Genomic DNA, 26,158 nt, shown 5'->3' with positions numbered 1-26,158 from the left:
AAATCATAAGGATGCTACATAAAATATCTTAATTGGTTTACAAGTTATAGGGAATTTACTAAAAAAAAAAAATTCGTTTGCTACTATTTCGGTAAATAGCCCGGCCACAAAGCAAAGCTCGGCAAAAAATCTTTCTTCCTACTCTCGACCTTTTCGCCAATGTGATGGTTGGAGGGTAAAAGCAAATTATTATTATCTGTTGATGTATTTTTTTATAGAAACGTTTTACGTATGCGTGACGAATATACTTGTTCGGCAAGTCACATATACTATTTTTAAAGCTCTTAAAAAGTATTTGCGATTAGTTGCTTTTGAAATATGAAATACGCCTACATTATTACCACTTTTTTTAAAAAAATAATAATTAATTTATTGCATCATTGTGAAGAAAAAAACATAATTAGGTAAAAAAATTTGTGGTGTATAATTTTCAAAAAAATTCTACTACATATTAAAATTAAAAATAAAGATGGTTTTTGTATAGTTGATAATTCAAAATTATATTTTTTTAAATGTAATTAACGATAACTAAATATATATATTAGATTAAAAACTAAAAATATGTTAAATTAACATGTAAATTAGTGCAAAATCTAAGTTTGATTAAATATATTTATACAATAAAAAATTGTTAACTTGCGTGCAATACATTTGTTATAAACACCTATAATATAAGACATTATGATTGTACCTGTTTAATATAAGACAATATTATTGTACTACTAGAGAATAAATTTATTTATTTATTATAAATATATTAGCTTAATGTGTTTTAATAGAATAAATACAATCTAAGAGTACTAAGAAAATGTGAGACCCCAGACTGAAATCAAAGTGCGTAAATCAATGACATGCATAATTTAAATTACAAATTATTGATATAGCTCACAAACAATAAACGTAACTATGGACGACCTAGCTCAATTATATTTTAGTTATTTATTACTACATTCATCTGTTAGGTTGTGAAAATCTAGAAGAAATAGTCTGTGGCGATCGATCATGGTTCACATCGGATTTAAGCCGAAGTCTTTAAGGTAACTACAAATATTGGCAAAAATCTAAGAAATCAAAGTTATGCCATCATCTTTTACATATCAAAACCTTGCAAAGTTGAAAATACCATCATCCTTTACAGAACAAAATATTGCTCATATTTGATCTCTCGGAAACATATTCAAGATTTCATATAGAATTCGAATCAATGTCTTTTGTTATATGAGTCACCAAATCATATTATTACCCTATCGTTTTTTTTTTTTTATTTTATATAGGGATTATAACGGATTATTAATTTAATAATAAAAATTAATAATCCGTTATTGAATGTACATATATTATTATATATATAAAAGCATATACATATGTTATAAACTCGCACAATAAATTATTTATTAAGAGTAATTACACAATACTATATTATTATTTGATTTAATCAAGGTTTGTACATATAAACTAAATACTGAATAGCATCGTACCGGTTAGAGTAATTAAATTCCAATCAATCCTAATCCGCATATAAACTCAAATCAGGATGTCTAAAATCACAATGCGGCAGTGTCGCTGCACTTGGCATGAGTGTCGCGATCCAATCAAGGTCCAAGACCGATTTAGATCTCAGCTGACTAAATCTGACTGCGACTTATTCTATGTTTATTATTGTGCTTGAAAAGCTCCACGATCTAAGGCCGTTAAACTTTCTATCCCAATACTAGTCAAACATCCACCAATAGCAGCATGTTTTGATGTAGATAATTAAATGGGTCATCGCACACCGCTCATTTCAGGTTACACACATTGATTACATAATTTCCATAGTGCAATAATGGGATTACCATGAGTGAAAATATACAACAACATATGTATATATTTAACCTAATAAATAATAACCACTTTACAACAGCATTAATGGTTTGTTTTTTTTTATTTCAGGTATGTCAACCTCATTGATTTCTTCATATCGTGTGTATATCCAAGTAGGTGTATATTAAATTTATACAAATATTCAGAAGTAGCGTTTCATTAATCAGTTAGGTACATTACATTCAATACTATTAAGCTAAGTGAACCATTCATAATTAGTAATCCGCAATAATGTATACATAGCTTAATCTAAGGTAGCAGTAATGTATTTTGCCAACTGCAGATTAAATTAATTGCTATTTTAAATTATTGCAACTTTATGCAATAACTTTAAAATATAATATTGATGGGCAATTTAAAAAGATAATCATATTTATCATCTGTTTATCTTATTTAGTTAAAAATGAAGGTCAAAAAAATATTTTTAAGCTTTATAACACGTTTTTAAAGCATTATAGCACAGATGCTTAGAATCAGCACTCCTGTGAGTTACTGACTTTCATTTACTAAAAGTTAAAAAGTTTAATAGAAAAATCGGTTTAATTATTCGAAATGATTTTACGTATATATATTTATAATTATTATACAACCACTTTTTTGATAATTAGCAACATTGATTTTTGATTTAATTTTTTGAGCAAAAAATCTTTTCATATTAAATGGACGATTTTAATTTTATAGAAATCGAACCGTGATCGAAACAAAACCTTCATAGTAAATAACCTTTTTTTATTAATTTCATTAAGGGTGTATGGTACGTTGTTTTATTTATATTACTTATTTCTTTTTTGGGCTCCTATGTATTGGTAGCAAAATATGTACTTATCCTTTTTGTGACGTTTAAACTGAAACACAGTGTGGCGCAGGCCACGAGAGATATCAATTTGTGATTTGGCGAAGGTACTGTTAGTCAGATAACTGTAAAACATTCTTTACTAGCGATATTAGCCTTGAAAATGCGCTTTGTAGAATACCATCATCTGTTGGTTAATAAATACTTGAAAATACTATTGAAGCAAATCAACACAACTGTTTGGACAATCGTAGTATATGTATATTTTTCTCTTGCAATCGTTTGATCACATCTGGTGACTAAGAAAGGTTAAATAAATGGACAACTGGGTACCGCATAAATTTTTCAAAGTTTGTTCTTTATTAGTTCTCAAAAACAATAGAGAATCATGTGAAATTCAATCTATATGATAACCAGAAAGGATCAGGTTAATTGTTAGACAACAAAGAAGCTCTGAAACAGAGCTTGCACCTGAAAAAAATATGGTGATAGTATTATAGTATTCAAGGGAAGAAATTTATTAATCTTTTTTAAACTACGTAAGACTATCACAACTAAATTATAGTGTAGAGAAATTAAAACAATATACATAATAACCTCATACTATTTTTTCAAAAATAAATCAAGTAAATTTTGGCTGATATTCCCTTGACCTTTCCACCACAGATTTTGATATTTTAAAACACTTTTTGCAAAGTACGAAATTAAATGAAGAGAGTGATATTATAAAGAGCCATTTGATGATTTTACAGACTCTAAAAATGTTTTTTATAAACAAGAGATTTATAGTTAAATCGTTGGCTAAAGACCACTTCTGTAAATAGAGCATATTTTGACTAATTGTTAAAAAATATATTTTAATAAAAAATTGTTGTTAGAAAATATATTTTAATAAAAAATTGTTGTTAAAAATATATTTTAATAAAAAAAATCCACAACTTTACATTAAATAACCTCACGGATTTTAAGAATGCTTAAAATTAAAATAAAATGTCTATTCAATTAATCTAATCAACTGTTGATAATTTGTTGTTCATAACTTACAAAACTCAATAGAGTACTTGACTTGCTGTAGTGATCCAATGAAAAATCTTGCACTAATCTATTTATTTGCTTAAAATTGCTATTTATACATTTAATTATTTATCTCTTTGTGCTGTTTTGAAATTGTTATAGAGATGAGCTTTAAGATTTTTCTATTATCTTAATGAAATTATTACTGCAATTAAACACTCACTCACTTTTCTAAACCAAAAGTCGAAACCAAAGAATATGCTATTAAACTTTTAATCAGATAAATTATACTCCTGAGTCTGCGAAATATCTGCATAAATATTTTGTATGGGGAATTTAATTGGACATTTTTTTTTAATTTAATAAATATTATACCATATGATTGTCTTTGCGCATATATTTGCAAAATGTACAAATCTAAATATACAGGATGGTTATTTATTGTAAAATAAAAGTAGTAATTAATTCTTAATATTTAATCGCAATACTTAAATGCTTTAAACGCTTTATGTCGAAATCATCGCATTCCAAGCTTTGATTATTGCCTTGCCAAAGTATGATATCATTCGCACTTAATAATCGAGCTTTTAAGCGTTGCGAATGTTGACGCCAAAAGTATGTAACACATTCTACTAATTTTAACGTCCGAACGATTAATAACTGTTAAATTATTGACAATGTTCAACTGAAAATTCAAATCAACGCAAAATAATAATAATTTGGTTCGTTTTCCGAACATTTTCTCGGCTTTATTCAACCATGTAGGTGTAGTATGAAAATTGGCTTATTCACGGCACGCATTTTGGTGCGGTTCGTTGAATCGATGGGAATTTTATAAAGTTGCAAATTCAGTGTTCGTGTTTCGTCGGCGACACGCAAGTTTTCATACAGTGTGACAAGAAAATAATGTAACTTTGCATTTATAAATATTTTCTTAATTTAAATTATAAAGAAAATTGTTGACAAGTGTCAACTGATATATATTTAATTGGTTTAATAAACAACAATTATTAATAAAAAATTAATGTTACTTTTTAGAGCTTGTAATAAAATATTTTTAATAGATTCGTACATTTAAATATCAAACACAGCATAAAACTTAGATGTGTTAATATCCTTAAAATGTTAAAGTATCATCTGATACAAATTTGATTTAAAAATACATAAAAAAAATATAATTTGATAGAATATATATATTCTAAATATTGTATTTTTAAATATATTTTTAAATTAAAATAAGAAAAAAATTTTGTTATATTAATATATTTTTTTGAGTAATATTTTCGGAAATTCTATATATTTTCCTATATCACATATATTTGGTTATATTATATTTTTATCGTAAAGTTTGAATCACATTATCCGTTATTCATCCTCATTATAAAATTGAATTTGACATTTTAATGGTCCTTCACGGACTTTTTTCAAGTGCTATTTGTTACTTTAAAATGAACGTGATTACAGCTTGTCATAAAAAGTGAACAAATTTTGACTGAAGCCTTCTCGAAACATTATTTTGTGAAAGCAAAAATATGCATATTCTTCTCTCCTATAGGTCAAATTACTCTGTAAATATAGTCAAAACTTAATAAAAAATTTAACATTCCTAGTACATCTTGAAAATCTATAGTACATATATAATATTATTTATTATTTGAGCCGTTGATTTTGAAAGTGGGACAAGTCCATATTATGTTATTGTTGGATAATATTTGTAGATATTTTAAACAACAAGAAGCTAATTTTTGTGATCCTCTGGATGCAGTTGGTTCATCTCAGGTAAACATATGAATTTCATCATCATGTAAATTGTGGGGATCTTGCTTTAAAACAAATGTTTCGTTTATAGTATGAAAGAAAAACTGTCAATTTAGGGTATGGTGGTGCTTTTTGCAAATCAAATGTAAAATCAAAATAGTTTCCTGGGTTTTTTGAGGCTAGCGCTTTATCTTCTTGTAAGGCTTTTCTAGCTAGTTTGTTATATTTTATATAAAGTTCATGTTGTTTTATCAGATTTTTGTCTTCAATATTACGTGACGTTTTAATTTACATATTGAGCGAATCGCACTTTTGGCACATGTCTTTATGTGCAAATTAAATTCTTTGTTAAAAATATTCCCATCAATTTTCTCCTTGATATAACTTTTGTTATTTTTCTTACATGTATCAACATATAAATTGTACATTTTTATTATGTTCAATTCAAAGCTTACAAACTTTTTATTTGGATTGTGAGACCTTGTATACTGGCTTTCTGATTGAGGAAAACTCTCAATGTGTTCCTTCACACGTTTTACTTCTTCCTCAATGATTTTCCAGGAGGAACCTTTCATTCTACCACGAAAATCTTCTCCAAAATTTTGTTTATTGAGAGCACGGTCCACTCTTCCTTTAGATATATTAAATGTTTTTACATGCTCAAATTTTTGCTTCTTTGGTATCTAAATAATATTTAAAACTGCAAGTCCTTTGCGTTCCTCTGTAATTATTCGGTCGTATTTTTCTTTTATCACACTTCTGTGTAAAACAATTTGTAAGACTCCAAAATTTCTATGAAAACTAACTAACATAGCACGCTTTTTACTTTTTATTACAATTATTTTATTTTGAGTGGACTTGTCTCACTGTCAAAATCAAAAAACAATTAACAGCATTGACTTAAATAAATTACTAGTAAAATATTTACACTATTATTTATAGATATGATTGTGAATTGATTTAAAAAGAAATTTTAAGATGATTTTTAATGAAAATTAGAACTCTTTTTTTTAAACAAAATAGATTTCCTTTTTTTTCAAAATCAAAAGCTCAATTAGACATAAAAAATAAATATCAAAACATGTATTTAAATCAAATATAATAATGATAAATTTTTCCATATTTAATAAATAATATTATAAAATTATTATGTTCTTAATATAATAAAAAATATAATTTAGTTACTGGATTATCTTATTTTTCATATCATACTGTACCAGAGATAGGATAAACATGTATTCGAATCTCTGCACATTTAACAGTAATATTTTCATCCCTTTCGTCACCTCGCAGTATAAAAAGTATCTGAAAAATGGCGTCGGCAAATCCTGACCTTTTTCTTTACTGTCTTCTTTATGTGATGTCAACGTACGAAATGGAGAAAAATTGTAATATTTTTCACATAATATATTCTAATGTCGCTCGTTCACCGCTCGCTGAAAAGTCTAAATTTTGCGCCGAATCGTAAATATTCCTATCAAAATTGGCGTTTTATATATCAAAATTTCAGCTCGAAAGTTTCGGTCCGCTTCTGGAACTCAGATATTGGCCTGGACCGCGTTGACAGCGTGTTTTCGGTGATATATGACTAGCGTTTACATAGCGTTTTATGGCTTGTGTGGTGAGGGCCATGTGTTTGGTTACATCCTATGTCGATAAATATCTAATTGACATGAAATCGTTATGCGGTATTTGTAGCAAGAGAACGCTAGGAGTTTTTATTATAATAATACACGTTTCAGCTGTTCGAAAAGCTTCTGAACTTTCTAATATATTCAAGATTTTTAAATTACATTAGAAGCGGTGCATTTCAAACGCAAACTTTTAAAGACTATTTAATATAAAAAAATGTCATATATTATTTTCCCAGACTTAATATTAAAATGATTTATCAATGTCTAAAATTTAATAAAACTACGTTTGAAATGTATTATAATAAATTTAATAATTTAACCTAAAAACGATTGTAACGATAAGATCACATTTTTATTAAAAAAATAAAATACTTAATTATTTTTTAGCAACCTAATTTTATACCTGATTTCGAAAGCATTTTTATATCGCCTAATTTACATTTGCTATAAAAATTATGAGTTTCAATCCCACATGAACCCAAACGTGTTTTAAATTATAATCGATCATATCAGATTAGACTTTTCTAACTTTGTATATATTAAATATTAAAAAATGATCAAGCCTAATATTTTTAAATGTAATAATTTAAAGAAAAACATAACCTCAGTTGTAATAATTCTTTGCACCTTTGTAGTCTTTGTAGACACGTTATTACGTAGGAGCTGCTCAAAATGTCTCTCTTTTTCTCTAAATTAAAAAATGAGATATGGAAAACAGAAAATAATCTTACTCCCACCAGCTTTTTGATATTCAGACTTATTCAAAGGTCTTACTTTCGTGGACGACCAAAAATGACGTCCCGGTCTTTTCTGCTATAAAGAGATACATAATGACAATAAGGATGAATAATGTTCAATTAGTAATAAAATAATATAGAATAAGAGTTAAAGAACTTTATAAGCAGATTAAAAAAAGTGCATTTAAACAAACGACTTAATGATAATCCTTATATTGCGATAAAACAACAGTATAATTTCTAAGTAAATTTTATAAAATAATAAATGTTAGAATAGGTTCTGCCCACGTTTTTATTATTCTATCATAAAATATTTATTTTTTTTATTCTTAACAAGAGCGAGCTTAAATTTATGAATTATTAAAAAGCTCAATTATTATTTTGCGAATTTTGTGTATTATTAAAAATAGCCGAGTCGATTTCACCTATTTTCAGAGAAAATCTAGTGTGAGTTGCTTTGTGTTTGCAACGAATATTTCATATTACACATTGGAAATATGATATTATCCGAGGGATTTATTCAAAAGCTCCTTGATTCTTAGTAATATGTTTTATGGATAAGCGTGGGCTCTAAATACGAATATATCAAATATTATATTATTACTAAAATAAATATAAAATAATACGTATGCACGAAAAAAAATATAATCTACAATCGCATGAGTTAGAAAATAGTTTTCAATATTGTAAAAGTAAAGCTCATTTTACCTTCTCCAAATTTAAAATATCACAAAAGATTAATATTGACACGTATTTTAACATAAATATCACAATAGCACTTAATATATTTTTAAAGATAAATAATCAGCTTTACACCTAACGTAAAAATCGACTTAAATAGACGAATAAGTATAGTAATTTCCGTTGTATTGTTTATATCTACATCTGATTTATTGTTAAAATATTTAAAAAGGCGTTTTTTCAATGATTCATAAAAAAATTGTATTAAGAAATTATTATTAAATTTAGATAATATTACTTTAATTGCGACCGACCTTTTAATTTATTGGGAAAATATTTTGCTTTTGTATATTATTCTAATATCAGTACAAGAACGTAAATCCATAAAAATTGCCATTTTTCTTCGAAAAATTGTACGTTTTCTAATCTGTACTTAAATCTAATATATAATGCGCCATAAATATTTGTAATTTGCGTCTAATTATATTTTGCTCTTATATAAAATTACATATTTTTTTTCTTTTAGTGTTATTAATCAATCCAAAAAAATACTCTCATCGCGCGCAACGCGCTACAAATTTACTTGATTAGCCTCGAAAATTTGCATATGTTAATTTTCAACTCGCAGGGGTCCAACAAATTAATTTACCGAATGGACTCGATTTGCACCCTTATTGGACCTCTAATCTATGTGACGTGTTAAGTCTCAGTCACGTGGTATACTTTTACACTGATCCTAAAACTAATCTATCTTGATGAGTTATAAATAACCTGGAGTGAGTTTAAATTAAATAGAATTAAATGTTGAAAAACGCGTGTTTTGTTTCATTATGGCTTAGGTTAGGGTATTTTAATTTTTATGTATATACATAAAGTAACAATTCAAAACATGTTGTGTCTATCATACACCACAAAAAATATATTCCATATTCATTCTATGTTCCTATTCAAAGCACCTATGCAATATCAAACAAAATATATCCCCTATCGAAACGCAACAGAGTACATACAAAGTTGTATAAAATATTCATTGAAAATGAAAATATATTTGTAAAGCTTGAATTCCATTATTTGTATCGAGGACGAACTCAGTTTCATTTATTTTCATATAAAAACTATGCTGGCTTTGCTTTTTACATCAAATTCGCATAAGTCCTATCGGATTTGTATCCTGCGAAAATAAAATCAACATTCGGCGACCGTCTGGCACAAAGGCAAACAAAACTGATAAAAGCTCCCACGCGGATTTTTGATAAGCAGGATACAAAAAAATATAGTACATATATATTATAACAAATGGTGCAGGGTGCTTCGCAATAAAGATCTTATTTCTTAGTAATTAAATAAAAACTAAATCTTAAATATACAATTTTTTTTTTCATTTTTATTGATTGAATAAGTAAGTTAAATAACTTTTCGTTTTTTTTATTTAGTATAAAATAATATAATCTCAATTTGCTTTTCAATGATACACCTTTAAATATAGATATTTTTCTACTTATTAATTTCAGGTTTACTTACTTTCAAAATGTAAAAAAATATTAAATAATTTACTTTCGAGTTTTCGTTCTGATTGATGTGATTTTATCATTCAGAGATTTTATTGTTAGATCATTGGGCGGCGAGGTAGAATGCGAAAGAATGAAGAGTTTTTAATCCCTCTTGAAATGAGTGAGTGGGTGATTCCGAGTTTTTGTGAATTATTTTTGGCAAACAACTGTATTTAGACAAATAAGTAATTATGTCAAAACATTACCTCTCTAATAAAGCATCAGTTTTTTTCTTTGAGTTGGCCTTTCATAAATTAATCATTTTTGGTGACTTTGCGATTTTTTTTACAAATAAACAGGAATAGCTACTTATCAATAGTAAGCTTTTATAATATATCACTAAATAAACATTTTTCCAGTGTTTATTTATTGATATGCCGCTTTCATATGAAAAATATATTTGATCTCTTACATAGCATTTTTGATACGTGTTTTAGATATGTCAAATATGTCATAATGTCATTAATTTTCTGCAAATATTTGTATATGATTAAGAATGAATCACAAGACTTGAATAAAAAACAATCGATACAACTAGCTTGCCAAAAACACGATCATCGAGTTTCTAAATATTTGTGTTTTCCACTTGACTTTCTTATTTTAGTTTTCTTATTTTAGTTTTATATATTAGATGTCATTTAGCATTTTGTCTTTGCCTTCAGTTATTACAATTTTAGATTAGGTTTATTTATTTTATTTACCAAGTAACTTACAAAAGCTCAAAAAAAATGCATATTAAAATAAAGTTTATTTGTACACATTTTAACAAAATACATAGAAAGAAAAAGCGCGCTTGATAGTTTTTTTTTCATTTAGTAAAAAACTATTTTTAATAAAATATTTAATTTTTAAAATCATACATTTCGTGCATTTTTTTTATATAGGTTTTTTATTTAAATATAATAATTGCTACTTACTTTTTGCTAATATTTAACTTAAATGTTTAATTAAGCATATTCTATGGATTAGTTGGGTAAAAATATGGCTGGATGGAGATAATATTGTACAAATAGCAGAAAGAATTTTGTGTATGTAATACCTGCTTTTGTTTTCACTTCGCCAGCCAACCCTACCATAAAAAAATTCTCTGTTACCTAACTGGGAACTACTATCATTAGACATGCCTGATATAAAGCAAATGTATTATATTTATGTTGACGTGTCGCATATAGAAAAATACAAAAGTATCGAAAATGTTAAATTAAATTTTAAATAAATTGTGCCGAAATATCGCGCGGTGGGATTTTTTGCTTGGGTGAGGTAGGCCGATATTTGGGCTCCCTTGGACTAAAAGGGATAATAATAATCTAATATGCTATCCTACCCCGATAAAACTACTTTCTACGCTTTTGCTTTCAAGCAATTTGGTCAAATTTTTTTCGTAGTTCTAGGCACTGAAAGTTATGTTTTCAACAAATAAGTTGTAAGGATTTTAAAAAATAAAACAAAAATTTTCTGTTTTACTGGTATTTCATTTTGTAATACCAGTAGTACCGTAGGTCAAATATTGGCCCAATACCGGCATTATCGATATTTATAGTTTCAAGTTCCAGTGCTTATAAAATCTTACATTTATGGCGCATTTTCCAAGTTTATTGCTCGTGTATGATCCCGAATAAAATAATTTGCACATTTTTATAGCGCACTCTGCACTTAACCGTATACGGTACATTGTCTCATTTTTGTTGAACAATAACACACGAAGACACCCTTGTCGGAATTAAGCGGCGGATTTTTGGCTAACCGCAAAATTCACTCCGGTCGCCGGTTTCAAAATTTACATTTTCCCCACGACTTTCGCATGAATATTTACGCATTTTTATTCAAGCGGTGTATTACGAACGTTTCTACCACTAGAAAACAGTATGGTCCAAAAACAAACATATTTTAACAAATTAGTATACAATTTAACGAGCAATTATGTTACCAAAGTACAGCAAAGTTACTATCAAACTTTGATTCTTAGCTCAGCTTAATTGTATAGTTAAATCTTTATATTTAAATTTAGTTCAAATGATTTTTCACTGACATTAATGGAAAAATTCACAGGAACATATTGTAAATATGTTAAGTATTATATGCATATCAATGATAAAATATTACATTTATTAAATTAAATGTTTACAATATTTGATTTTGCTTTTAATATACTAATGCTTAAAATTTGTTTTAATTTATAATACATCATAGTTGTATGTTCAAAAATATGTAATTTTTTTCAATATCAATGCTAAAAATATAAGATGCTGAGCTTAATTCATTGTTTGTCGTTTTTAATAACATTAACAATTCTTGATATATAGTAGATACCTCAAAAGCTTAACCTTTTATGATCCTCTTTTACAACCAACTGTGTCCATTAGAATAATATTTCAATCTATAAAAATGGCTTAAATATAGTTTTTATAAAACGTATTTATTTTTTATAGCATTATCCGTGTTTTATATGAGATATAATCATATAAAAAAATCGTTTAAGTTTTTTGCCTTCCTGTATATTATAGGCGCATATATTTTTTATTCGATTTGCCACAATTTTGAATTCCATCGTAGATAATAACGGCATAAAAATTTATTGGTCTTTTATGTATTATTTCCCCGGCGACCTCAAAATGATGGATGTATCGCCATTTTATTTAATGCACACTTTTCTTTTACTATAATATGTGCTTTGTTCTGCCCAACTTGATGGAGTATGTATTACTATCATAGTTTTCAATTACCAGTTGTAATTTGCAATATGACACGTTCATTAACGAATATGCATTATTTTGACGAACGCTAATTCGTACGCTAAATTTAATGTCACTTTATGTATGATGTCCCATTTATACGTTAAATGATGGATAACTGTTATACGTTGAAGGATTGGACACAATCAATCACAATTTCAATAATCAACCATCGATGAAAGTACTATTTATTATTTTGTTTATTTTTTGTTTGAAGCTTTTGATCGATGATACTTCTCAATTTACGTAAAACGGAAGCACAAAAATGTAAATATAACGTTTAATTTTGTTAAGTGCTTATTGAAAACATGTAATGTTATTATACAAATTTATTGGTAATTTTATATAATTTTACCAAATTTAGTATCTATATAATGTATTTCATTAATAGCAAATTACAGGACTGAATATATTTAAAGTCATGAAAGAAAATCAGTTTCTAAATACTTTCATATTCAATGTTAATATATCAATCTTAAAATAGATACTACTTCTTTACATGCATAGTAAAATTATATTCTTATTTTTAATGTTATCATATATTTACACAACAAATAGTGTGACACGAAATTGCTTCGTGAGTCTTAAAAATGAGCAATAGAAATTTTAAATTAGTTGCGATTAATTAATATCATTTCTTAAAGCTCTCTTTCTAGAAAATAAAAAAGGCTTAACAGATATTTTATAAATCGCTTAAACTAAAGAAAAAACAAAGCTTATTGACAAATCAAAATTCAATTAAAATCATACCGTGAATCTGGTATTTTTCTAAGGCATGAAAATAAACTCAAGGTAAGCTAATTAATGGCTTTTTTTAATAATACATTGAGCATTATAACATTTCTTTAAATTATTAAATCAAAAAATAAAAAACGCACTCTGCTTTGATCATAACCAATACAAAGCGGAAATCTTTAAAAGAGATAGGTGAAAATGTATTTTTTGATATGTGATTGATAAATGAGCTTTCTTCTTGTGCTTTTATTGTGTTTGTAACAGTTCTAGTTTCTACGATATAGTCTCAAGGTGGAATACATCAATTATCTTTCTTTTGATGAAATATTAACTATAAATAGTTAACATTAAGCCACCCTCTAAATAATGTTGAATAATAATATTTAAACTCAGCATGACAATAACATCAATTAGCAAAACCAACCTCGAAGCTCAAAGTACACACACGTCAATTCCAATTTAGAGAACCTACATTAATAATGGAAAAGGTCATCGGTGCGAATGCTGTTTGATTCTCAATGCCACTTACATTTCCCACCCTATAAGCCCACTACCCTTATGTACATACAATACATTCATACGTAGGTACAGTGAAATGATTATCGATAATCCATCAGTGTGGTGCGGGGTCGGAGGTGTGGGCTTTAAATGCGCGTGAAGACCCCTTAGCCGGTGACCCTTTGAATTTGCAAACCTCCTCCTTCATTGTTCAGCATTTCACACGGGATCAAAGCCTCTTTATGCGATCGCATTCTTGGACCCCTAGGCAGAATCCCATTACTCACTTGTAGACGTTTTGCGCGCATTTTAAATACGCCTTTGTGCGTATACACAGTGTGGACTTATACGCTTTAAGGGCGATGAGTGTTTATGCAAATTGCTTCGAGGATAATTGAGTGCTTTTTAATTTTTCTCTTTTTGCATGAAGTTAATGTGTTGCGTCGGTGCGTGTTTATTTATATTATGTAACGTTTTTAAAATTATTTAAGAAAATATAGCACTTTCCTTAATAAAAAATTCCATTTATAAAAGACCCCAATACAAGAATATTCTTATTAATTTGCATATTTAGAAATTATTCTGTATTTTAAAACATTGTTATCATTCTTTAGAAAACCATGACAATATTTTCATATTTAAAAAAATATTTTATTCTTGATATATGTAATTAATTCCTGAACTTCCAGAAATATAGACTAGTGGTATATGTTGGAGACTTGTACATAAAATATATGTGTTTGAATCACATACTAAATTAATTTCTATGTTGTCTTGAAAATTAAAATTTTTATAATTATATTTACGAATGACAATCACATATTAGACTGTTTTTAATTTTACTGTGGAACATTGTAATAAATGATAAAAATATAATTGGGTTTGGTCATGCATTGAAACATCTAATAATTTTAAGCTGTATTATGTAATTTTTCATCAATGATTTACAGCCTTTAAACTAATGTTTACCTGAAATACCTCAATTTAAATCCCTTATGAAGAATCGGAATTGCTGATTATCATACAATTTTAATTTAAATCAACCATCACAGTTTATATTTTTCTAGATTTTCCTAATCTCAAGAAAGATTATCGTGATGAATATTCAAAATAAAATCGATCTCTGTCATGCACGTGAAATGTAAATTATAGCAATATTTTTTAATCAATAAAAAATATGCTACTGATTTACAAACCTTCAATTTAGTCTAATGCTTCACTTTTTTCATAGTTGTTTTTTATTGTGTTTATTCAGCTGTAACACATTGGACTAACGCGTGTTGCAGCAAAAAATACAAAAATCAACTACCACAAAATTAATCTGTTGTCTTTTTTCTGATTATATGTAAAGACGTTTGAGCATTATAAATAGCATAATAAAAGACATGCCTTACATATTATCAACATAATTTCTAGATTAATAAGATTTAATAAAAATAGATAGCACGTTTTTGCATATTTCTTACAAAGAACATAAAATATTACAACATTTTTTCTTCTACTTATGTATTTGTTATAGGAACAAATGGAAAAACGTATATAAGGCAAAAACTATGTAGCATAAATTATACTTAAATTATCGTTAATCATAAATTTGATTTCAATTAAAGAATATACATTTTGTTCTTTACTTACTGAATTTTTTGCATATTTTTCAAGTAACATTAAATTAAGTCTAGTAGATATTAAATATAGCTCGTAAAAAAAATATCTGTTATGTTCTATAAACTGTAATATCATATAAACTATTACATTATGTTCCATAGTATGTTATATTTTTTTTAATTTCATTTTTTTAGGTATCGTTGATATCGTTTTTATATAACTTATTATTTAAAACTACTAATATGCATTAATTTAAATTCTTTATGTACTATTTTCTAAACAAAACATTAATTTATTAAATATATGTAGTAAATATTTATAAATTGTTACTATACAAAAAAATGTGTAGCGTTTTTTAATATAAAATCGATGTTATATATAATACTTTCTATCTAAAATATAAAATATAATAAAAACTATAGATAAAATGCTAAGAAATTATATTCTTAAATTAAATTAAATATTTACATTTATATCATAACCAATAACAAAAATATATATAATCGAAGCAAAAGCTGTTTAAATAAAGTGGTTAAGGGATACCTATATAATTTATGTAATCCTTCAATAGCTAAATTATTAAATTTTAATTATCTGTTATGTCAGTCAATTATTCTTACCTTTATAAATAAACTTTAGAGGTAACTTTATATTAATCTGTTCTAGACAGATTCTGTTAATTTGCTTATTAAATACTACGAATCTGTCCATTGTAATATTCCTGTAAGTTACATTAATTACTAGCAATAACAACATAAAGCATAATATTCACAAAATATAACATTATTTAGTTGCATTGTCCATTTTAAATAAACTTTACTTTAAATTAAAGTCCGTTACTCACATTTACGTTTAAAATTTATTAATAAGTATAAAATTATAAATAGTAAAAATTAAACGTTTATGAAAAACATAGATATATTATTTAATGTAGTTTAAAGCAAAACATATTTTTTTGTAGTTTTCATCGTTTTTAACGACAAACTTGAATTTGAGGTATTATTAATTTATTCAGATATATTTATTTAGATATAATAAAAACGTATGTCGTTTACAAAAAAAGACATATTTAAAATATATTACAAAGCATTAATCAGCGGTAATGTATTTTTTATATAAATAAAAATATTTAATAATATTGTCATAGAAAAATAAAAATACATTTAAACATTGTATTTATAAGCTTTTATATTAGCTAATTTAATAATATAAAGTCATATTTGATTTTTATAAATAGTACAATTAAACTATTGAATCATAAATTTGTTATAAAATTATTAATAATGTACAATTTACCTATTAAATTATAAATTTATTATAAATAGTTAGTTGTAAAATTTCAATTTAACTATTTATAGAACATAATTTTACATTATGTGTAAGATCATATAATGAGTACAGATATTTCTTTAATTAATTTGTAACATCAAATTTTCACAACTTTTGGATTTAATAAATCATTTAAAACTATTTTCTTTCTATTTTTTAAATAATTGTAGATATTATGACATTATCAGAAAACCTTTTTAAGTTAAAAGTAAAAAACCAAATTTTTATTTAATGCATATTATTGGTTTTTAAAATACTTGCTTATACTTGAAAAATTAAAAATAACATTTAATTTTTTTGTGAGTTGCATTTAAAGGATTTATTTTTACTTTATTCTGTTCACCTGTTGCACCTGCTTAGCTACATCACTGTTTTTATTAACCATTATATTTTTCATAAATAGCAAAGCCGTCTAATTTATATTCCTTAAACCATAATAACAACCCGAAGGAATATAATTTTAGTCCAATGTAGAGCCAATAGCGTCGCACAACATAATTATATAATTTGATTAAAATCAATAATAATAATACCCACATAATAATTAGACTTTCCTATCGCCCGCCTCAATCTAACGCTTTCTTCGAGCCCTTTCGAACCCTTGAGGGTAAACAAGGCGGTTTCGTATCATCCAAGATTATCCCGAGTTAATTCCCGAGTTGTCTGAGTTAATTTTATTGAGGCTTCTCTTGGTACAAAGGGAACGGACTTGGCTGCATAACTGCGTCGCCGACGGCAAATTGAATGAAATTTTCAACGAGAGTCCCGTAGCCGCAGGAACGTGGCCACATGGGTCCGTCGTTGTGTTGGACCCTAAGCTTTTGTGTCGCGGAAGCTCGCGAGAGCTTTCGCGTGAAATATTCAACTCGTGCAACCTGACCAGGTGCACCAGCCATTTGTTGGCGTATTAATAATTTATTAAGAGATATACTGCTGTGACATTTAATAATTTAAGTATCATGATTATAATTAATTGTGTTACTGAAAATTATATTCACTGTTTAATTTAAAATGTTGAGCAAGTGAAATAAAAATATTAAATTTCGTACTGAAAAACACGATATTTATATCATATAAAAAGAAAAGAAAATAAGTGTAAGCTTTATTGAAGCATAGGATTACGATTGAGAATGATAGATCAGAATAAACGTGAATGAAAGCTAATTATACCGTTTTATTATTAGTCACAAATAAACATCTTTTAAAATATTTTTTTTATATTTAGTATTTAATGATGCAGATGGCATATGTCACGCCACATTAAAATACATTGTAGACAAGACTTTTACTAAGCCTACAAAATTTGCAAATAAAAACGTAGTTTATTATATTTCATCAACGATAAACTTAAAATATTTTTAAATCGCATTAAGTTGATAAATTGATCATTGATGTAAAATAAAATATATTTACACAAAATGGACCGTAAAAACGTAGATATAGATGTATTATTAAACAAAATTTCTCTTCGTAATACGCTTAAATAAATTACGCCATAAAAATACGACGAGCGATACGAAAATATATTTCAAAGTGATAAAATCGAATATAAAGCATCCGTAATAGGATCAGCCCTTGAACGCAAGTCGCATTATTATTATTTTTATCGTTCGAAATAATACATAGGTACAAAAAATATCTACATTTTACTACAGAATCTACAGACACACGTCTGAATTATTTTATAGAAGAAAAAAATTGTTCACAAATTGAATTTATTATTTGGAACGCTTGCATCGCGTGAGAAAAAACACATATGCTTCGTTGATGTATGGCGATGGCGATGAATGGTGAACGATCCCTCTTAATGAGGTACGTTATTATGTATCAGTACATACGTATGTGTAAAAACAGGGTGATTAAGAAGTTTATTTAAAAAAATATTTTTTTTAATCATTTTGAACAAAGAGTAATATTACTCAACCATTAAATTACTATGTGTAACTATTTTACAAAAATATTCTAAACAATTGGACATATATTCTAATTGCTCAAGATCATTAGAGTAATTCTTATTTATAAGCAGCACTTGGCAAGTCGGTGACTAATACCTGAAAGACCTGGATTCAAATCCCATATGGGACTAGTGTTACTTAAATTTCTATCCAGTCTATGAGATCAGAGTTACTGATTTATTTATTATTATATTATAATTCCAATTAATCATCACAGAATAGGATTTTCTAATTATTCAAGCTAAGTCATGTATGTAATATTTATTGATTATAAGCTGCAATAATATTGAATTATTAAATATTTAATTAGTGCTGCACAAAATTTAAAAAATATATCAGTAGGTGCGTCTGTCAGAAAGAAGTATGTGAAGAGCGTTTGATCTGGATTTTAGAGTCAAGCTGAAGAGAGAAGCGGCGGTTTTCTCGAGCTTCACTGCTCACAAGTTAAGTCGGCCTTCTCTTGGTTGCAGTCTATATTAAGAGGCTCTTAAAAATCTGATGCATTGAACTCTAATATGGATGTTAAAGTGGAAATGCCAGATGCCAAGTGTTTCAGACAGTATCTGAGGGGAAATGATTCTTGTTTTCCCGCTTTCCAGTATTTATATCCATGATGGATTTTGTTCTTCGCTCATTTTTCAGTAAAACAAGCAAGGTTTATCTAAATTTTCCTAATTTCACAAATGAATATCATGATGATTGATTAAAATAGAGCTAGGTCGTACATATTAGTTATTAAAAAATTATATTATTAAGCTACTTTATCTCAAATAGAATATCTGTATGTTTTAAACAAAAAAAATGATAATAAAATCAATTTACATAACAATTTTCTGAGATAATATATATGTAAAATTTTTCTTAATAGCTTATGCACTCTGAATTTATTTTATAATAACATAATTGACATATATATTTTTAAAAAGTTTAATAAATATAAAATATGTTTAGAAAATCTTTGCTTCCAAACGATTTTACTCCAACGACATATTTTGTTTAAATAAATTCCTTGAATGTTTCGCAAATTTTATTTAATAATTTATGTTTATTGTATATTTATGAAAGGAACACTCTGTATTATATATATATACATATATATTTATTCGCGAATTTGGCCTTCTGCTTGTGACACATAACAAGCGTCATACATTTGATTCGATGACGCAAAATCCTATGACGAAAAAAGAAAATGACGCCTAATCACATCCTCTTGCTCTTTAATTATGTATAAATATATATGGCAACCTGATTCTGCCATATCCGTAAGTAATCAGTATTGAAAGCTAAATTTATTATTAATATCTAACTAGCATACGTATATAAGGAAAGACATACATGAAAACCGTAATTTGCAACTAAATTGCTTGCTTTATAATTCAAGCTTTTTGAGTTTAATAAAAAAAATTATATAGGTTTTTTTTAATACATAAAATTTCTTGCATTGCAATTTGAAAAAAAAATTGCAGTGATATAAAATATTTTATCAAAAATTGTTTATTTAATTACATTGTATTATGGTAAAATAAAATAATTTATTTTTATTCATTATTTTACAACAAGATAAACTGATTCTTAAATGTTTTTATATATTCGATTAAATATTGGGTTAACTTTAATTAGTTTTTTAGCAAATATTAAATAACAAAATTAAAAATATTAAGCTATATAAATTAAAAATAGAAAATAAATAATGCATACTGTACAATTATTGTAAATCAGTTAAAAAAAATTGTACTTAAAAATAATTTACAACTTTTTTATATTCAATATAAAAAGATTGAATAAAAAAGATACTAAATACATCCATTACAATTTTGCATCTAAATGAATTTTGTTTTAAAAATAAAGATTTCATCTTACATATAAATAAAGTTATCGTGTAAAAAACTATATAAAACATAAGCTTTTTAGATGCTAGTTAATAAATAATATTTATATAGCTTTACGTTTTTTTCCAAGCTCATAAAAAATCATTGTTGATTTATTTCTTAATTATTATTTGCATCTATCTTATTTACAAAAATGACAATCATACTAAATTCCTCCTAGAGCAAGAAAGAGTGTTGTAATTAATGAATTATTCCTATTTTTTATTTTATGAGATTTCAAATATTGTGGAAGTATTTCACAATAAAATAGATTCTGAAGTTGAGCTGCTTACTTCATATCTAAAGAATTAAATAGATATATGCATATTGCAATTAAATTAGTGATGTATGAATAAAAGTTATGTAACTTATAATATTTATAAAATAACACTGATTGTGTTTTTTATATTATTTAATAATTACAAAAAAAAACCGTAATATAACTACATTTTAGGAAACTCTGCAGCAAGTAAACACCAATACTAAAAATACCTTTCTACTTATATTGTAGTAAAAATTTTGCTGGTCAGAGCGTACACATTCTTTCATTCAAGCAAACGCTTTCATCAAGAAATTCTCAATATTTGTTCGATGAAAACATTATTTACAAATTGAATTTCGCTTAAAAACCAACGTCAATATATCAACTGAGGCGTTCAATGTTTCCCTGACAAATACTAATAGACGTACGAATTTCGAGTTTTAAGCTTAGCTTCACAACTCGAGTATAAAATCGCGTTACAGTCAAAAACAGGTGCACACTACATGTAAAGAGCTAAGGAAACGTATTAATAATACAAGCCGAGTCGCTATGAAAATCTAGGAAACCTATAACAATATAATCTAAGCGAAAGCTTATTGTATTCCGTTCAAAACATGACTTATGATGCTTAGAAATCAAACAATGGGAGATACGATTCACTTGCATCAGGATTAAATATAAATACGGATTATTAACGGGATGAATATGCATAGCTTGCCATATTACCTCCGGATTATGCGAAGCCAAGTTAAACTTGACAGGAGTTAGATAACTTCTAATAGCATCATGTTCGCATCAGTCCACTCTGTGCTGTTGACGCGAGCGGTCGCATTCGCGCTTCGCTCCGTTATCGTACGAAGGACACCCCCGCTACCGTTCTGCAACGATAGACACGCCCACTGCAATTAGCTACAAAGACAGCGCCATGAAGAAGGCGCAGACGCGCAAGCGTTCTCTTGGAACGTTAAAGGCGTACCTAAACGCCTCACAATCAACTTCAGGCCTGCCAGACCACGAGTGGCAGGTACCCAAAAAGACATCGAAAGTTTCCCAGGATGCTAAGATGCCTCCGACCACGAGCCAAAACAGGTATGAAAAGCTTCCCGAAGTGATCGAAAGGAAGCAGCAGAGGATACCGCCTGTGATCGTAGAGATCACGGGAACACACCTCCAGACGATCGACTTAATTAAGTCGATCACAAAAACATCGAACTTCTCGTTGCGATACACGGGAAGTGGCAATGTGTCAGTACTTTGCGCGTCGTTTGAAGCACGCGCGTTGTTAATGGATGGACTGAAGGGCCAACGCGCCTTTCACACATTCACCGCCGACGACGATAAAACAGTGAAATCCGTGCTGAGAGGGCTCCCAGAGGTCCCCACCGAAGACATTGCCGCAGATCTCGAACGTCAAGGACTTAGCGTCGTCAAGGTGACGGCAATGAAGACCAAGACCGAGAAACAAGGAGACTCCAGGCTCTACCTTGTCCAGTTTCCGGCTAATACAACAACGAGCACTATAAGAAGCATCCGGTACGTTTGCTTCACCAAGGCCACGCTTGAAAAGTACAAGCGTAATAAGTTGCATTTAACGCAATGTTTCAGGTGTCAACAATTCGGCCACGCTGCAAGAAATTGTCAACGAGCTCCCAGGTGCGTCAAATGCCCCGGAAACCACGCCACGAACGAGTGCTCTAAGAAGGACCGAGAAGCACCCGCCATCTGCACTGGTTGTGGAGGAGACCATCCGGCCAATTTTAAGGACTGCCCTCGTAGGTTAGAATACCTACAGAAAACTCAGAAGAGACAACAGAGACCGACTCCCACTGTTCACTCGTCGCAGCCGAACAACATATTCAACCTCGAGCAAGCGCAATTTCCTGCACTGAAACCAACGAAACCAGCGTTGGTAAAAACCTCAACCACCCCAGCAGTGATCTCATCAGCCACTTCATGGAACGCCCAGGTTGGCGCCGCACCAGCACCAATAAACAAGGCGCCACAACGTCCCCAAACCAGGCAGCCTGAAGAGCCCCTCTCAGACACAATGCCAACTTCAGAGCTACGCAGGATGTTGCTCGTCCTTCAAGAAATCAGGACCAAGGCTGGAAAGTGTGCCAGCAAAATGGAGATCGCCTTGATGATGGTCGAATATCTCGATGTGCTCTTCTAAGGTGGGGCTCAACGTTTTGACGTGGAATTCACGCGGATTCCGAAATAAAACTGGAGAACTGGAACTGCTGATCAGTGAGTACAAAATTGATATTGTCGTAATCACCGAATCTTACCTCAAACCACACGTCAACGTTTTTATACCGAACTTTGTCTGCCTCCGGAGGGACCGTCTCTCAAGGCCAGGCGGAGGGGTCGCGATATTTGTAAAAAAATCAATTAAACACGCGCGCATTACAACAAACACGACTAATCTTGAAACTGTCGCGATACAAATTAAACACGATAATAAATTAATAATAATTGTCGCGGGGTATAATTCTCCCGGTGACAGGTTGCTTCGAGGTGACCTTGATGATGTGTTTCGTCTTGGAGAATCCGTGATATTAACTGGAGACTTTAACGCGAGACACATGCATTGGGATTGCCCCGGTGCGAATCGATCCGGTAAATTAATATTTGATTATTTACACGATACGGACACTACTGTAAATTTTCCGAAATCCCCAACGCATTATCCTACCAACCACACGACTCCGTCAATTCTGGACATAACGTTGGTCAAGGGTAATTCCCGGATTTCAAACATGCACTGCATCCAGGCTCTGTCCTCGGACCACCTTCCAGTATTCTTTACGTTGGACGGTGAGGTCGAGATGGTGTCTGAGGTCGTTTTCAATTATGCAAAGGCTGATTGGAAGCGATTCAGAAGCATAGTAGAGTCTCGGGTATTGATTAAACGACAGAATTATACCTCAAATGACACTAAAACTATTGACGATGATATTCATTACTTAACATCCGTGATCGAGCAGGCCAAAATATCATCAATTCCGTCGCGTAAAAATATTTGGAATAACATAGAACTCACCCCAGAAATAATTAAACGTATTAAAATTAAAAATAATATGAGAAAGCAATGGCACAAAAATAAATCGCCCCAACTTAAAACTCTAATTAACAAACTAACTGATGAAATTCGCGTTCAAATTCAAAACATCAAAAACGCTTCGTGGTCGCGTAAACTAAAAGCTTTGAAACCGGGAGATAATTCCTTATGGAGAATGACGAAATCGCTTAAAAATAAAAACTCAAATATACCACCTTTAAAAACCGGAAACAACGTAGCTAACACGACTCAGGAGAAGGTCGAGATTTTAGCTGAGACATTTTCTACATCTTATCAACTTACGCAAAATTACATTGACCAAAAAACCCAAAATAAAGTAGACCGGGCAATTAAAGATATCAGTAAAACTCCAATAGATAAAAAATCCATTAACCAAGTCGGCATATCAGAAATTCTTAGTATTGTTAAACGATTATCAAATAGAAAGGCTCCAGGTATAGATAAATTAGAGAATATATTGATTAAAAACCTTCCTTTTGTTTGCTTTAAGTACTTAAATAACATTTTTAATTCATGCTTATCTTTTGGATATTTCCCAATAATCTGGAAAACGGCAAAAATTCATCCGATAAAAAAACCTGGCAAAGCAGATAACATACCAATTAACTACCGCCCGATAAGTTTACTTCCCTCATTTAGCAAATTATTTGAAAAAATTATATTATCTCGATTAAAGGAATCTCTTAATAGCAAACTCATTAATGAGCAATTTGGTTTCCGCGAAAATCACTCGACTACGCATCAACTTAATAGACTAACAGAGCACATATCTGCCGATTTTAATATGAAAAAAAGTTCTGGTCTTTTATTATTAGATATGGAAAAGGCTTTTGATACAGTATGGCATGATGGATTAATGTATAAACTTTTAAAATATGAAACTCCCTATTACATTATTCACATGTTACGGTCTTACCTGAAGAATCGAAGCTATGTTGTTTCGCTAAATAATACATTTTCGACACCGCGTAAAATACCAGCTGGTGTTCCTCAAGGAAGTATACTTGGCCCGTTTCTCTTCATTCTATATACTAATGATATTCCAATGTTAAAAAATACTAAACTCTCAATGTACGCTGACGACACTGCAATCCTTACTAGTTCTTATGGTCTTAAACCTATTGCAGTTAAACTTCAAAAATCCCTTGAAAACTTAAAAAAATATTTTATGAAATGGAGAATTAAAATTAATCAAGACAAAACAGAAGCAATAATATTCACTAAACGTAGACAACCCTTGCCTGCACCCATTAAAAGTGAACAAGGGCATAACATTGAATGGAGAGCGAGCGTTAAATATCTGGGTATACACCTGGACTCCAGACTAAAATTCAATAAACATATAACTGAACTCCGGTCGAAAGGGCTCGGCGCCATTGCGGCTCTAAAATCAATATTTAATAGAAAAAGTGCGCTTACAATAAAAAATAAAATTCTAGTCTATAGACAATTAATCAGACCTGTTTTAACTTACGCTTGTTCAGTGTGGAGTAACGCGAGTAATAGTAATTTTAATAAACTTCAAGTAATTCAAAATAAAGCCATAAAAATAATTTATAATACACCGTTTTATACTAACCTTAAAAAACTCCACACCAAACATTTAATTCCTACCATTAAAGAATACTGTTATTATCAAACCGAAAAATACTATAAAAAAATCTCGCGAGACCACGCAAACCCACTAATTTCAAGAATCGGTGATTACGACAAAGCAAAACTTAAATTTAAATACAAACATAAAATGCCTAAGCACATATTGCTTTGATGCAGTTAAGCTCATCACAGTGTCATCAGTTTCAGGTCTACAGGGCTAGGTTTATTTACCTTTGTATGTGTTTTATTTTGTATATTATGTATTTTGTATAATTTGTTTTTCTCATCTGCTTCATTCTTTTCCAAAATTTTTTTTTTTTTTTTGGAGTTTTTTTAAATTTGTAAAAGGTTTTATGTATTTTTCCTTTAATTTAGTATATTCTCGTATAATTTATTATTCTTTTTATGTTATTGTATAACTTAACAATTTGTAAACAATGTAAATGGTTATGAACCAGTATTGTGC

At 28.8% G+C, this 26,158-nt stretch overlaps 2 protein-coding genes across 11 annotated transcripts in view; both read left to right on the top strand.

The window, feature by feature from the left end:
* Stacl (SH3 and cysteine-rich domain-containing protein) overlaps positions 1 to 26,158 on the top strand; it is a 256,042-nt gene that overhangs the window by 111,654 nt on the left and 118,230 nt on the right. The gene's annotated exons all lie outside the window — the stretch shown is intronic.
* LOC148230560 (uncharacterized) lies at positions 21,996 to 25,932 on the top strand. The gene is made up of 2 exons (XM_088194627.1): positions 21,996 to 22,547; positions 22,620 to 25,932. The coding sequence occupies exons 1-2, from the start codon at positions 22,078 to 22,080 to the stop codon at positions 23,185 to 23,187; spliced, it is 1,038 nt and encodes a 345-aa protein (XP_088050753.1). The 5' UTR covers positions 21,996 to 22,077; the 3' UTR covers positions 23,188 to 25,932.

The sequence above is a fragment of the Plectrocnemia conspersa genome, unplaced genomic scaffold (genome assembly GCF_051122295.1).
Source record: "Plectrocnemia conspersa isolate PC_06_02 unplaced genomic scaffold, ASM5112229v1 ptg000010l, whole genome shotgun sequence".
In the NCBI taxonomy this organism is placed as follows: Eukaryota; Metazoa; Arthropoda; class Insecta; order Trichoptera; family Polycentropodidae; genus Plectrocnemia; species Plectrocnemia conspersa.
This window is presented reverse-complemented; position numbering and strand designations above follow the sequence as displayed.